The 15,118-nt window shown below is 34.8% G+C and overlaps 1 protein-coding gene across 1 annotated transcript; it reads right to left on the minus strand.

The window, feature by feature from the left end:
* Positions 1,291-15,111, minus strand: LOC109830587 (SUMO-activating enzyme subunit 1B-1-like). The gene is made up of 11 exons (XM_020397891.1): positions 14,960-15,111; positions 13,670-13,765; positions 13,535-13,586; positions 12,833-13,028; positions 12,654-12,733; positions 12,362-12,478; positions 11,576-11,626; positions 6,709-6,775; positions 3,654-3,757; positions 3,469-3,576; positions 1,291-1,639 (listed from the first exon to the last, which is right to left on the minus strand). The coding sequence occupies exons 1-11, from the start codon at positions 15,004-15,006 to the stop codon at positions 1,502-1,504; spliced, it is 1,056 nt and encodes a 351-aa protein (XP_020253480.1). The 5' UTR covers positions 15,007-15,111; the 3' UTR covers positions 1,291-1,501.

The following is a 15,118-nucleotide window of genomic DNA, read 5'->3' on the forward strand; positions in this document are numbered from 1 at the left end:
ACGGGGAATGGACTCCTTGTAGCACTTCCAGTCTTCTTCAAGGGATTGGAACTGTTTCTTGAGGGGATCTTGTTCTTCTTCTTCTTCTTCTTCTTCTTTAGTGTTTGCCATTGTTTGAGTTCTTCTTTTTTTGTCGAGAATATTGGTGACCAAGTTTGGAGGGGTGATTTTTTTTTTTTTTTGTTTGAATGCACGGGATTGTTGTTGGTTAAGGGCTAGTGGGATTTTATTGGAGATGGGATTTGAATTTCGGTTTTGAGTGCCGAATTTTGAGGGATTTTATTGGACATGGGTTCTTAGTTCGGACGTGTGCTGCTGCGGTTAGATGGGATGAGGATTTGGTTCCAAGTTAGGCGATACGGGAAAGGAGCATGTTTTGTTCACATAAACGGGATATAATACCAAAATCAATAATAAAAACTTTATTATTAATAATAAATGGGATATAATACCAAAATCAATAATAAAAACTTTATTCGTATGTATGGGGATGGTCCAATAAATCAAACTTAAAATTCCATCATTTGGAGTACCATAGCAGTTACAACATGAGCCTAACTAACATTATAACCAGCAAGGAAAAGAATTTACTGCATATATAAAATAATCCAAAAGCGTATGATCTTAAAGGTTAAATCCCTGTCTAGTAAACCATTTAACTTGGCATCCTAATTTTACTTTTTTTTTTTGGGAACGAATATCAGATAACTGCCCTTAACTTCCAAAAAAAGTAAAATAAAAAAAATCCCTTCCTTTTTAACTATAGAATCTAATTTTTTAAAAAAAAAGAAAACAGACGGCAATTTTCACGAGTAGGTAAAAAAACAGAGATTTTTTGCCCGTGAAAAATATGGTTCATGCTTTTCTAGGGATTCTCTAAGAAAATTATTGAAGAGCTGAAGGAAGGGTTTTTCTAATATTTTAAAAGTTATGAATTGTTATATGATAATCATCGGGTTGGGCTGTTTGGTTCCCTCTTTTTTGGGTGGTAAAAGTAAGGAAAGCTGTCAAAAATGTCAGCTTTTTGACAGCTTTCCACCAAAATCAGCTGCTGATTTTGGGGGAAAGCTGCCAAAAAGCTGACATTTTTGACAGCTTTCCCCATTTTTACCCCCCAAAAAAACATGAACCAAACAGCCCCTTATCCGGAATTTAGCCTCAGGTAAAAGTAGGCTACCTTAATCACAAATTCAGGATATGCAGTGTTCAGCCATGCATAGCCAGTAACAAAAATAATTCAACAGCCGGCAACAGAAGGAAAGGTTTGGGACAAAGTTTTAACCCAACTGCTAAAGTGTTAATAAGTCGGTCCATGAAATGTACTACTTATAAAATTCGAGATAACTTTTTCCTTGAGGATTAACTACCCAATCTACAAAATAAGCTGCAATCTCGAGCATCTACACATAATGAGCGAACAATTCACAAAGTTACAAGAAATGATCCTCTCGTGGAGTTAGCGGCAAGACACAAAATTAGATAACTTCTTTGAACAGAAGGCTCAAGGCTGGCCATTGGTACCGTCAGCATTTGTTGGAGGTGGAGATATATCCTCAATCACTCCTTTGCCATCAGCAACATCAAAGTAAAAAAAGTTCTTCAAAGGATCACCCTTTCCAGATACTGCTTTGATGACTTCCTGATGAACTCAGCAAAAAAACCAATTAAATTTCAGGAGATGAGGAAATTTTTAATCGAATAAATCACAATTTTAGCTGCTCATTTGATACACAGACAGCTATTCATATATGTAAAAAACCGACTTCTTTTCATTTATAAATTTTTAATTTGAGTCATAGAGTCAATCAACTACTGTGCTGGAAGATGATGGAGGCATGAAAGTAGTACATCACAAGTTGATCATCACTTATGAATCTGAAAACATAGTCAAAATCCAAAGGCTTTTGATATTAAAACTGACTGAACCGACCATTTGCTCTCCTCTGCTGAAGTGCATGTGCCCATTAAATTTTTATTTGAAGACAATAAGAACTTATGATGGCCACAGCAAAGAAACCTCACCAAGCCAACAAACTGTCACTACACTTATTGCATCCCTCAACACCACCACAAATCTGCAACTCAACCGGCTGTGTACATAATTACGTGTAACATAAGGGATGATCACGTTCAATAAGAAATAAACACTAAAGTTCCAGCAATGAAGATCTATCACAAACTATGTAGCACGGACAAAGATAGCGTATGCTGGACACAAAGACAGAACTACAGTAATTTTCAAAAGTAAAAAAATATAGGACATCGGTAGTATGGCATCATACAGTAAACAATGAAGAAATATCTTTGCCACTGTGTTTACTATTACCTATGCTGATTTTAACGGATTCGCTCAAAGTTACAACGGTTTTGTGCAAAAAAATGTGTAGCAAAAAATCTTATGACCGTCTTGCGGGTATACACTACTAGGATAAAGGATGACCTTCCAACGATAAAATGAGAGAATTGGTTCAGATGGTTTCATCATGTACAATAGAGGCCCTCTTCAGTGCACCAGTTAAGAAAAATGAAAAGATAATAGTCAATGAGGCAAAGAGATATAGAGGTAAACCAAAAGAACTTGGTGGGAAGCAATTAAGGCCATGATAATAGTTTAACTTATGGGGTATATGACCAACAATAGAACCAAATGGAAGAATAGGTTTCATGTAGCCAACCCCAATGGATAAAGGCCTTGCTGTTGTTTGTTTGTCATTTGTTTCACTAAACCTCTGGTAGAACATGAGACAGGTTCAGATGTTGACTATAATTAAGCATTTAAGTGAAATAGGAGTTTGGAACTTTGGACTACTAACTGGAATTCAGGAGGTGCTTGTCTGTATGCAAACATGTGAGTTTGAGAGGACGGGAATGTTGAGTATTGTTTTGGATATTAACAAACTTGATCCAGAACAATGGAAATAAATTATCAGGCAAATAATATCCCAGTGAATTGCAGTCGTCACCGTCCTCCATTTTACTAACAACATTGAAAGAAATTACTGTGACCAGATACACATAGGTATCTTGGCTGGAGAAAAATGCGTAGGATGAGGTTTCAGGGGACATTTTGAAGTATTCATGCTTTCCAGTTCATGAGACAGTAATGCAAAGAAACAAAACAATTAATTTATAAGCAATGCAGCTAACTATCACTAATACTCAAGGACAAGGATGCACCCTATGATAGAACACACAGGACAAGAACATACAACAATAATGTGCACAATCATTCAAGTAAAACTATAAACGAAACATAGAACACACAGGACAAGAACATACAACAATAATGTGCACAATCATTCAAGTAAAACTATAAACGAAACATAGTATATAATATCAACATAGTGATAACAATAATGTGCACAATCATTCAAGTAAAACTATAAACGAAACATAGTATATAATATCAACATAGTGATGGATACAGCAAACGTCAAATACTGTAAAACAGAAACAGGACACACTTACCTGGCCAAGGATTCCACCTAAGATTGCACAAAGAGGAGGATGTTCCTTTGCACCAGCTGCTAGTAAGCGCTCCAAGAGGCCGGTAGGAATATGTGTTTCATTTAAAGACTGCATAGTTACCAGATTGATGTCAACATCATGCAATATTCAGTCACATGATTCCCAGGGGATAAATAACCAAGCACCTGTGCATCACAAGATTCTTTCCGCAGCTTTAGAACAACTGGAAGATCAGAAGTAGATGTATCACCAGGATTGCGTCCTTCGCATAACTCAAACTTCTCAATCACTGAGTAAGAAAAGAACATTAATTGTTGTCTCCTCTTAAGTAGGAATCAATCAAAAATGGCTGCATTTAGTATGAGAAGGAAACTATTATCTTTGAAGCTAAAAGACAATATACAGAAATAGGACAGCTTGAGTCATCTAGGCATGCCGTGTAATAACATTAATATGTACTAGCTAGTATTAGACGTTATCTCGAGTTGCAAAGCAGTCAATAGTGCAGAACTCAAATTGTGCATGCTGAGTAATGTTTGAAGTGCTGATGTAAAGGTCACTGGCAGAATACTTAAATTGAAGGTGCATCAATGAGTGGGCTGAATGCTGATTTCATTGCCAATATGAGAGGCACAATATTTCTACTGCTAAGACATGAAATTCATCCTTCCTCTGTGCATTTAATAGAAACTCTAAAATGGAATATAGGACGTGCATTCTAGGTTAACAGAGTGGCTTTTCATGATCTCAAAACATACTAGCATGAGATATTGATGTCTGCCTTGAGATTTTTTTTTTTCTTTTTGCTCTTATAATGTAATGCCCTGAGAAGTTTATTTCTTGAAATTTCAGATTCCTTCCATCTTCCTTATATTCCATGTAAATGCTACAAGCCAATCGAATCTACATCCTTTTAGAGAATAGATAGGAAGATCTCTCAACAATTAACACAGGTGAAGGGCATAGCAAAAATAAGGGGAAAAACAAACAGAAACAGGAAGAAAGTAAAAAAAGGACAGTGCTATGTGAAACTAGTATATGAACCAATAAGGAGGACCTTAAGGAAACATACGTGATTTTGGATAATTGTCTTCTGTTGTGCCTCAGAGATGAATTACAATTTTCAATGCCTCATCCTCTTAATTTCTATTTTTGTTCGAACTCGTAACTTTCCAGAAATGATGGTTTCGTACCTCCAGTTAACCGAGAATGATACTCGGCAACAATAACGCCTCGTTTGGTACACGGGAATGGAGTCAAGTAAGAATGAAATGTCATTCATGTGGGAATAGAATGCTCTTTATCATTCTCATGTTTGGGCGTGATTAGAGAATTAAGTGGGAATATCTTTAAGAAGGGTATTTCCAGTATTTATTTTATTATTTTTATTCTCACTTGAGTGAGCATATCAAATTTTTGATAACTCATTAAGAATAGCAATTCCCACATTAAGTGAAAATTGATGATAAGTGGGAATGACATTTATAGTAACCAAAAACACATCATGTTTGGTAAGCATGAATGAGAAGTTGGAATTGCATTCTATTCCCTCTTATTCCCACGTACCAAAACAAGGCATAATAATGCATTGACATTAGATTGCTCTAGATCTTAAAATTCTAAGTTCTCTCGTGGAGCCTTCTTTAAAGTTGTGGTAACGTTGAAACTCAAAACTAAATCAATTTTAATACACTGTACGCATGGACAATGGGGTCATTAAGGAGCTGTTTGTTTGTAAGAAAACACCTGAAGCCTTTGGATCCTTTCATAAAAGCTGAAGTACTCCAAGGGCCTTCAAGTACTTTATTCCTATTATGAGAGAAAGCTTTTCAAATGCGATAAAAGATAAACTAAATACTAGATATGGGAATTTTCAATTTCCTAGATAAAGAATAATGTGAATCCTCCGTTTTTATGTGCCTTGACGCTTTTTTCTCTCTGAATACAAAAGCTAAAGCAATTCTACTTGGACATGCGTATATGATCCATGTGGGATTGCCCAAGTCCCTTTATGTTCTTCCAATTCCCTCAGTATCTCTTCAAAACACTTAAAAGATCATCGTCCATGCAAACAAACAACAACCGCTAACGCTAAGTCAATTATTCTCACATCTTGCCTCTTGTTATAAAAATTAGTCAAATTATCCTGCTTCCAATTGTGCAAGAAAATTGTATAGGAGTTTAATTATATAGCTCATAAAATATAGAAACCATGTTACCTGGGTACTCCTATCGGAATTCGTACTCATACTCATAACCACACCGAAACTTCTTGGATGCTTGTTGAATATACACGTACGTTTTCAGGCGTACACTCAATTATGTAATAAATGCTTTTAATTTAAAACACTCGTTATATATTTTGGACGTATATACTACACATCTATTTCTTATATATTGGTCTTATGTAAAATATTAATTTTAATGCATAAATATACATAACATACATATATATAGTCGTGACTCCGTACCCTACCTTTTATAAATTTTTCGTGTCCCGTACCCAACCCATGCTTGTGCCTGTACTCGTACCCATACAACTTAGTATAGAAACCATTTTCTTTGTACTATCTATATTTCTTTTCCTATTTCTTCTTAATGTTCAATGTTTTTGGTGGAATGTAGTTGTGAATGCACACACGTCTCATTTTATTCATTTGTTTAGTTTCTTTATTGCGGAAAGGTAGGGTTTTCCTTTTTTCTCCTTTCCTTTTTTATTCGGGTGAGGGTAGGTTGTGTGCGCGCACCTATGTGTGGTGGTAGGTGTGGGTGTGAGGCAATAAGCAAGCTGGTTGCCTAGCTGTTAAGTAGGCAAGAAATGCAATAGTTAGGTGTGAGGACCATGCTGGAAGGACACCAAGTAGCCCACATGTATAAGGGTGTTCCGCTATGGTTTAGATCAGACCTAGTGCAACTAAAGAAGTAGAAGGGAAGAAGAGAGAAGAAACCAGTGAAGAGAGAGGCAAAAAGATCTCCGTCTTAGACATACTAATTCAAACCATTATTTTCACTAATTTATTCTACTTTATTTCATGTCATTCAACTAGCATTATAACAAAGGATAAATATGATAAAAACTAACTCAAACTTAACTAACTAATTCTTATCCGAAAACAAGGTACAATTCAAGTTAGCAATAATCAGCAAGAGCAGTAATCAAAATTAGTTATCCGATTAAATTCCTAATCAAAATCTACATTGCGATAAAATAAATCAATACATAATCAGGTTACCACGCACCTCTCAGAGCAAAGTATAATTTGGACACTTTCCGAGGAAGATCCCTCCAAGGAACAGATATTGCTGCCTGTCATGGACAATGACACATTGTGCCTCAGAATAGAATAACAGTCTAAAGCTCAAATATGAAAGCAAGTTGAACCATAAGAACAATATAATAATTAGGAAGTTCTAAAAGCAACAAATTAAGATTTTGAAAGGGCGCGAGAGTTGATGAATGCAAACTTGTATCACGACCAACACTTCTATATATTATATTAAAAGTCTTATGACTGCGCTAAAAAATCTCTAACCCGTAAAATATAATTTTTATCGTTACTTAATATTCTCAATATTCTCAATATAATCCTAACCATTGACTGAAAATCAGCTCCAACCATCTCTCCAAGAAAAACGCTTTGTTGTTCGTGCAGCATAGTAAACCCCTTTCATCTCTGTCAGAAACCCTTTCATCTCTCTAGTACATCTCTCTTTCTCTCTCTCTCTCTCTCTCTCTCTCTCTCTTCATCTCTCAGGCATCTGTCTAACCCAAATCCCTCTCCAACCCAACTTTTGCAACCCTAAATCCTCCTCCGGACATCGTTCTTCTCTCGGTACAACGGTTTCTGACGTCCCCGCCTCTATCGAGAATAGTTTTACTCCCTCCAACGGGTTTTTTTCGTCTGCAGGATCTTGAAGGTCGAGGATTTGATGGAGAGAGTTGATAAAATCCCTTTACCTTGTAGTAAAGGCCAGGTGAAGGAAAATTGAAGTGCTTTCTCATATGGATATTTTTATTTTCGGGGAAATTTTTGATGGCATTTTTGGCTGATTTTTAATATTATCTTTGCAGGATGTTTGTTTGCTAACTTTATATGTTTGCAGTATTCTTTATCCTTTAAATTTATATATATATAATATATTTTGGCTATGAGCATCTTTCATCTGATCTCTTAAGTAAAGATAGGAGATCTGCTTGGTTGCAATTTTACATGAAATCTTTGCTCGAATTGTGAAAATTACTTACTTTGCTTCGCTACTACTTGAGGCATCACAGCACCATGATCAAATATAAAAGTAATCTTTTTGCACAAAACCCTCTGTCATTTCCACTTAGTAACTTACATTGGTTAACTATAAAAATTCTCTATGAGGATCTTGATAATCAAGAATCATTTTTTTATTTTAGTGTTTTGTTCTGGATTTTTAGGGAAACGTGGGATTTTGCAGTAAAGTTGGAGAAAGAGGCAGAAAAAGGTACATATATACTTCAAACTCAGAATATAGATTCAGAATATTGATTCATCTTTTTCTATTGTTTCAAGTGTTTGCATTTATCATGCCTTTATTTGTATGTTGTGTTTGTGCCATCATGTTTCTGTTATAGCACATTGGTATTAAGTTAAATTTTTTAATGTAAGTTTTTGTTGTCATGACTAATTTTTATGAATATTTTACGTAGTGGCTATGCTTGTAGAGCCTTGAAAGGACTTCGGTTATAAGTTCAGTTCATTTTCCGATAAAAGTTTGTTACCTTATAAAGGACACATCTTTAACAATTCGAAATGCATACACCATTCTAGAATTTGCAAAACAGTTTAGAATTGCATACACCATTCCAAACTTGCTTCAGATTGAAACTGAAAGACTATCTTTAACTTATTTGCTAGTTTAGAAAGCTAACAGTCTATCTTTGGGGTTTTTGTCAATTAAGAGATTCAATAACATATGTTGAATTTTGCCAATCTTGGCAGTGTAGTTTGATAATTTTAGCAATATATTTTTCTGATTTCTTGTTAATTTTGACAATGGTTTTGGGTTATACCAATTTTAACAGTTGATAGGGATTTTGCTAATTTTAGCGATTGATTTGAATTGTTGCCGATTTTGGCAATTTATTTGAGTTTGCTAGTTTTTGGAAATTGGTTTAAAATTTTGCAAATTTTAGCAAAATGCATTTTAATTTTGGTTAGTTTGGTGTTGTTCGTCAATTTCGACAGTTGATTTTCATTGTTGCTATGTCTAGCAACTTATGTTGATTTTTCAATTGTGCATATTTATCTAGTTTAACGACTTAGGCGTTGGCAAAATTAAATTATTGGATGTTATTGTGCATGTTTTCCTAGTTTGAAGATTTAGGGTTTTGCACTAATAAACTCATCACTTTTTTATGGTGCTTTTTTTCCTAGTTCGATGATTTTTGCATTTATTTTAAGGACATTCCGGCCCATGATTTTTTCATGTTTTGGGGACTTTTGAAATTTCTGGATTCATAAGATTTATTTGCATTTTTTGGCATTTATAGGACTGTTTTGCGAAATATTTTTTTAACCGTCTTTATATAAAATTTTTATTTTTTAGTACTGTTGAAAATATGGAATGGTTTGCAAATTTAGATTATTTTGCAATATGACTTGTTTTGCAGAACTGAGTTGTATTAAAAAATTTGTACTTATAAACTATGGATTATTTTGCAATTTTAGATTTTTCTCGGGCTGATTTGCAGTTTTTGAATTCTCGGGTTTTAAAGGAGTAATTCTGCAATTTTGTAAGTTATGGTCTTTTAGGGACTTTTTCTCTATAATTGTTTTAGAATTTTACAGGTCCATTTTTCTGTGATTTTTTTATTTTATTTTCTTTCTGGTGGACTAAACCATTGGCTCAATCCATGAATTCCTTTGATATTCTAGTTTTGTTTGCTTATCTTTTTCTAGCTTGCCTAATGAATGGGCCAAACCATTATATTTTATTTTTTATTTACAAGGGGAGGAATCCTCTAAGAACCATCTGCATGCGAGCGAGAAGTTTTGAGCCTTCCACTGGGAGGAAAAATTACCCATTTACCCCCTGCTTGTCATATGTAAGGCTCAGAACCGCTCGCTCACATGTGGGCTATTCAGAGAGAACTCAGACTCAAATGACAAATGTGCTAGACCTTTTTTATTTACTTTTGATTTAGTTGAGCTTAAGAAAATGATCAGCTATGGAAATTTTGTTGGAAGAGTAATCTTTATTCACTTACTCTCTATTTGGCCAAAAAAGTTTGTTTTTTATCATTATAAACTTGCTGTGAACTGGGTCAACATTAGATATTTTTAAGGGTTTGGAAATGATTTTTCTTTTGTAGTTTGATCCCAAATTTTTTAAATAAAAAAGTATATTTGTTTATTTTTATTTCTTTAAAAGTTTAAACTTTTAATATCATTTATATGACATGATTTTCGACATATTTGCATGACGATATCAGAAACATTGTGATTTGAGGAGTACGGTGACTCGTGCATGAGTACACACACTCCTTGAAGGAAGGACAATGACTCGGGATGAGTACAAAAACTCAATTTTGAGCATAAGGACATGTAAAAGGGAGTACGGTAACTTTGTAGATGCAGAGACTCAATGGTGAATATGAAAACTTGGAGTATGGAAATTTCGGGAGTGAGTATGATGACTTTGGAGGTAAACATGGAAACTCAATAGAGAATGACAATGGAGGTAAGTACGATGACTTTGGAGGTGAGTATAAAACTCAAAATAGTATGGAAACTCCGGTAGTAAGTACAACAATTTCGTGGGTGATTATGGAAACTCCAGCAATGAGTATGATGACTCGAAGGTAAATAAAGAGACTTATAAATCAATTTGTTCAATACTTGGTGTTTAAAGTCGGTATTGGATGCTCTTAGAATTAACTTTCTTTGTTGATAGTTTTGCAGGCTAGTTGTTAGTGTCTTTGTCAATGAAAATAACGAGAGGGTGTTTGTTTGTAGCTTTTAGGATAAAGAAGAAAATTTAATCATGGTTGTTTGATAAACTTCACTGGTAGAGCCTAGAGGGGACGAGCTTTGTGCATATTTTTTTGGGTAAGGAAAAAAGACAAAGATCTAAAGGAGTTATGACATGTGGGTAGGATAAGAGAGATGAAACTGTATTTTGTTCATTTTATCTTTTCGATTGGCTGATGACGTTGACGGCCAATGGTTATAGACATACAAAGAGAGAGCAAGGGTTTTGGCTGATGAGATTTTTTTAAATTTTCGGGTGTTTCACTTTTTGATGGTGTTGTGCTTATATAGGGTAAGTAGTCATAGATAAAACTAATTTTGAACTACAAGATCTCTTTTAATTTTTGAATACTCACCTTCTAAATGAGTAGTGGTTAATTAAAGTACTTTGAATTAAAGATAATTATTTTTAATTTTGATTTGCTCATCATCAAAGAATTATATAAGATGGGGTTATGCTTTCTGGATTTCAATCAACTGGATGAGAAGATGATTTATTTAAACTTGATTTTTGAACTTGTATGAAGATTCACTTAAATCTTGATATATTTTCAACATTTTTATATTTTTTATTTTTAACTTCTTTTTTCCAAAAAAATGGTCAACAAATATAAAACAAAGGGTATCAACAAAAAACTTCACTCAGACAAGGGACATTTGCACTTTGCCCCATAAACTAAAAAACTGGGCAAAATGCACGAACTATTACACGTGGTAGTTCATGTTAGATGGCATAGTATATAGCCGAAAACGTCATTTTCCTTTATTGTATATAGAAAACAGAAAGTAACTTCATAATCCTTTTTAAATCCATGAGCTTGTTAACCTTGATATTCCATTATTGTTAAACTAGTAATTACTAGTACTGATCTTCTTAAGCGAAATCAAGAAGTAAACCAATCATGAGGAAACGATCAAAACAAACCAAAGCAAAATAAAATAGCACAATGGACAAACGGGAAACAAGCAAAAAATTTCACCCATATTAAGAAAAAGGAAAAAAAGAATAAATCAAATTAAAAATACCCGCGATGTGCCTAATTCATCTACTACTTAAAAGAATATAAAACGGAAAAATAGACTTGAATGTTCAAGAAATATACCTCGAAGCTTGGATACTGCAAATGACATCCAGATTTGCAATCAGTTTTCTTCTGCAAAATGTTAATGGTAGAAAAACATTGTCATTATTATCTCTTTCATCTTTGTCGACGAAAGAAGGTGATAATAAGAAGCAATACAGTCAAATTAAAAAACATGTAAATAAGAAGTGATAATTTGTCCTTTAAGGAGCGCTATACCAAACTGCCACTACTGATACAGATATAGTGACTAAAGATCAATGTTAGCCCTTCCACGTAATTGGTGACCGAGTTTAGTTGATACAAAAAGGAATTTTGATTAAAGGATCTAGGCTGTTCGTCCAAATCCCAGCCAAAGAACCATGATAGTATACTAGCATGCTCAGTAATGAAAAGTGCTAAGGTTATTCGAGGGCTAAGGTTATTCGAGTTTATTTTATCTCAATGAAAAAGCAACAAATACAAGAAGCAATTAGTTGTACTATATCATAAAGACCTTGAAATCATATTGTTCACATAGAATGAGTAAGAGTGCAATCTCCACCAATAAGCTCTTCCTATTACAAGTTCCAAATGTTTTAATTAAAAATTTTAGCGATTGCCATAGAGTACCTTCAAGAGGCTAAATATGAATCCTTAGAATGTTTGAGATCATTTGCTAATCATCTATTCGGTGACTGGTTATAGAAATGGGCTTCCCCTTGAGGGAAGACCATTTGTATTGACTTTGGCAAAACAGCCAATCCTCGCTGCTAAAAGTACAGCACTAAATAAGTTAAATCTAATGAACAAATTAAAGAAGCATACCTGTTCATAGCTGTAGTCTTGCAAATCAACAAAGATTTCGCCACAAGAACCCCTGCAATCAACTGAATAAAATCCAACTCGCTTTTGTCTCTTTCGGCATTTGTCATTAATCAATTTCTGTATGAAAGCATACAAAAGTAAGGTGCCAAAGATAAGAAGCAAATTACAAGCAACAACACACAAAATTTTGTCTGCTTTTGTCAAAAGATATTATTATCTAAGAGAATGTAACAAATAAATTCTCATAAAGCAAGTTGCTAGTTCAATTCCATAAAAAAGACAGATTCAGTACTTTATTGTTAAATGGGCAACAGCTGACAACTACAACATCAAACTTGTCAAAAAATTCGTCATCAAGCTGTGTCAAGTCACCTGCAAAACAACAAAGGTTTCCTCAGAAACTTATTTATATTCTACATCATATATTTTCATAAAGATATTTAACTGCTGAAAATGTGCAGGAAAATGTACCTCTTTCAACTGAAACATGAACCATCGGGTTGAACTCCTTGAGAGAATCACAACAAAGTTCAGCAAGGGAACTTCCTTCATCTTTAACCGCATCGGGAGGGATTAAGAAGTTTGCATTAAGAGCATCTTCTGTAACTATACGGTCATCCATAATAGTCAAACTCCCAACTCCAGCGAGGACAATATTCTTGCAGAACTAACAAAAAAGAAACAAAATGATCAGCTGCAGCATTGTTTCAATAGGTTCCTGATAGAACTCCGTCATAAATTAATTGTAATAGGTTTAGAAACCGCTACTTAATTACAGGATCAGTAGCACAATCAATCTTCCCCAGGTGCAAACTACAACAGAAACATGCATGTATAACAAAGATTATTGCTCGCATAACTGCCAAAAAGAAGCTTAAAGGTATCGGTACCCATTCCATCGCGGGTTTAAAGGGCTAACTGACTTTTTAACCTGTAACAAAGAAAACTCATACTGCCTTTTTTACCTGTAACAAAGAGGGTTGAAACTCAACTCGAAGTACAAATGGCCTTTTTTTCAGTTCACAATGACAAACACAATATTTTCCCGGTTATCCAAAATTAAAAACAAAAAATACATAAGTTTAATGATGAGCGGTATAAAGATTCAACAGCTAAACTCCAAAGTAATCACCATGGTAAAGTTCAAAGGTGTTTAACCGTATACCAAATTACCTCGACAGCAGTGCCATTCAATCCATTTACCAGGACATGAGTCTTGCTTAACCTATCAAAACCCAAAAAAAATAAAAATTACAAAGAAATCTCAAAATTTCACTTCAGAACCAAAACAATCGAAGATCGAAGTACCTCTTTTGAGCATCGACGCCCCAGACGCGGATCTGGCGATCGTAGAGAGCAGTCTCTTGAGCGCTCAACTCCTCTCCGTCCATTTGAATCTGAAGCCTGGCGTCAGCAGAAAATTGAGCAGGGGAAGTCTCAACCCAAACCCTCGATTTTTATAAAAAGAAGGGGGCGTGAGCTGGTTTCTTTTTGTCGGACTTTGGTCTTTGAGGAGCGGGTACTGGTCTTGTTTGGAAACCCGTTAAGTAATCATACAACCCGACCCGACGTTAGAAAAGAGTTTTTCAATATGCAAATTTAACAGAAACCGTCTTACTTAGACTTTGGTGGTGGGTTTGCAAGGAGACCCCTCACACTTTTTTCTAACGAAAAAATATTGGACTTTGGGGGGTCTTTTGTAACTCCCTGAACTTCCAAATTTTTCGAGCAAACCGCCTTAAAATGCATCTGTTTGGAATATCATGACTCCATCTTCTATGATGTCGCCTGAATTCTCAAACATCGTGGAGGGGGGGGGGTGTGTAGAAATTTTTATTTTTTAAATGTTTGCTTGTCCAAGATGGTCAAAAAAGAGCAAAAGAAATTATTTTCTAGTACACTTTCCGTTTTCCTTTTTTAAAGTTTGGTTATCATTCAAAATCGAGAGGGAGGATGAGATGACGCTCTCCCATTGGCTTGAGTAACTTGACCCCATTAAGGGTTCTTCACCCAAATTTCTTTTTCTCAGATTTCTACGAAATTAACCGACTAGCTTTCTATGTGAGACAGCCTAAAATTCAGGTGGCATTGTGAGAAATTCCTTAACGCTAAGGGGCTTTTGTGAAAATTATCCTTTTTTTATAATCTCTAAAATAGGAATTAGAATGAATAATCAGGATAAAACAATCAAATTATCTCAAAATTAAAAAAAAAAGAACTATCAATCAATAACCTGTTAAAATTGAAAAGCTAGGAGAACCATGCTATGAGAAATTTATGACTTCGAGCAATTTGAGAAATAACTCAAAAAATTGTGTTGATAAGCGCGTTAACTCATGAGTACTACCTATGATCATAGGATGCGTGACATCCAAAGTTCGTTTGGTTATAAACCTTTCTCAACATAAAAATTTTAAAAAAGAAAAATTCTTTTGAATTTCCAGGGAATAAAGCTTAAAGCCTAACAGCGACGGGAATTTAAAAAAAAAAAAAACTGTTTTTATTTTTACTCAGATAGCAATGGAATCGCTTCTTACCAAAGAGAACCCATAAAAATAACTTCAGAAATTGAAACTAAAAGGTTGAAGATGAACGCACCTACTGAAGCGGCTCGTGAGGTTTTGATGATGGTTTGCGCGCTCCATCGCGCTGAGAACCAAGCGACGCGGACTTTTTGACTCGAGCCTCAACTCCCCGTCTCCAAACAGCGCTCTTTGATTGCGGAACTCGATATTAAAGAGGGAGGGAAGGCGAGGG

Source organism: Asparagus officinalis, chromosome 2 (assembly GCF_001876935.1).
Source record: "Asparagus officinalis chromosome 2, Aspof.V1, whole genome shotgun sequence".
Classification (NCBI taxonomy): Eukaryota; Viridiplantae; Streptophyta; class Magnoliopsida; order Asparagales; family Asparagaceae; genus Asparagus; species Asparagus officinalis.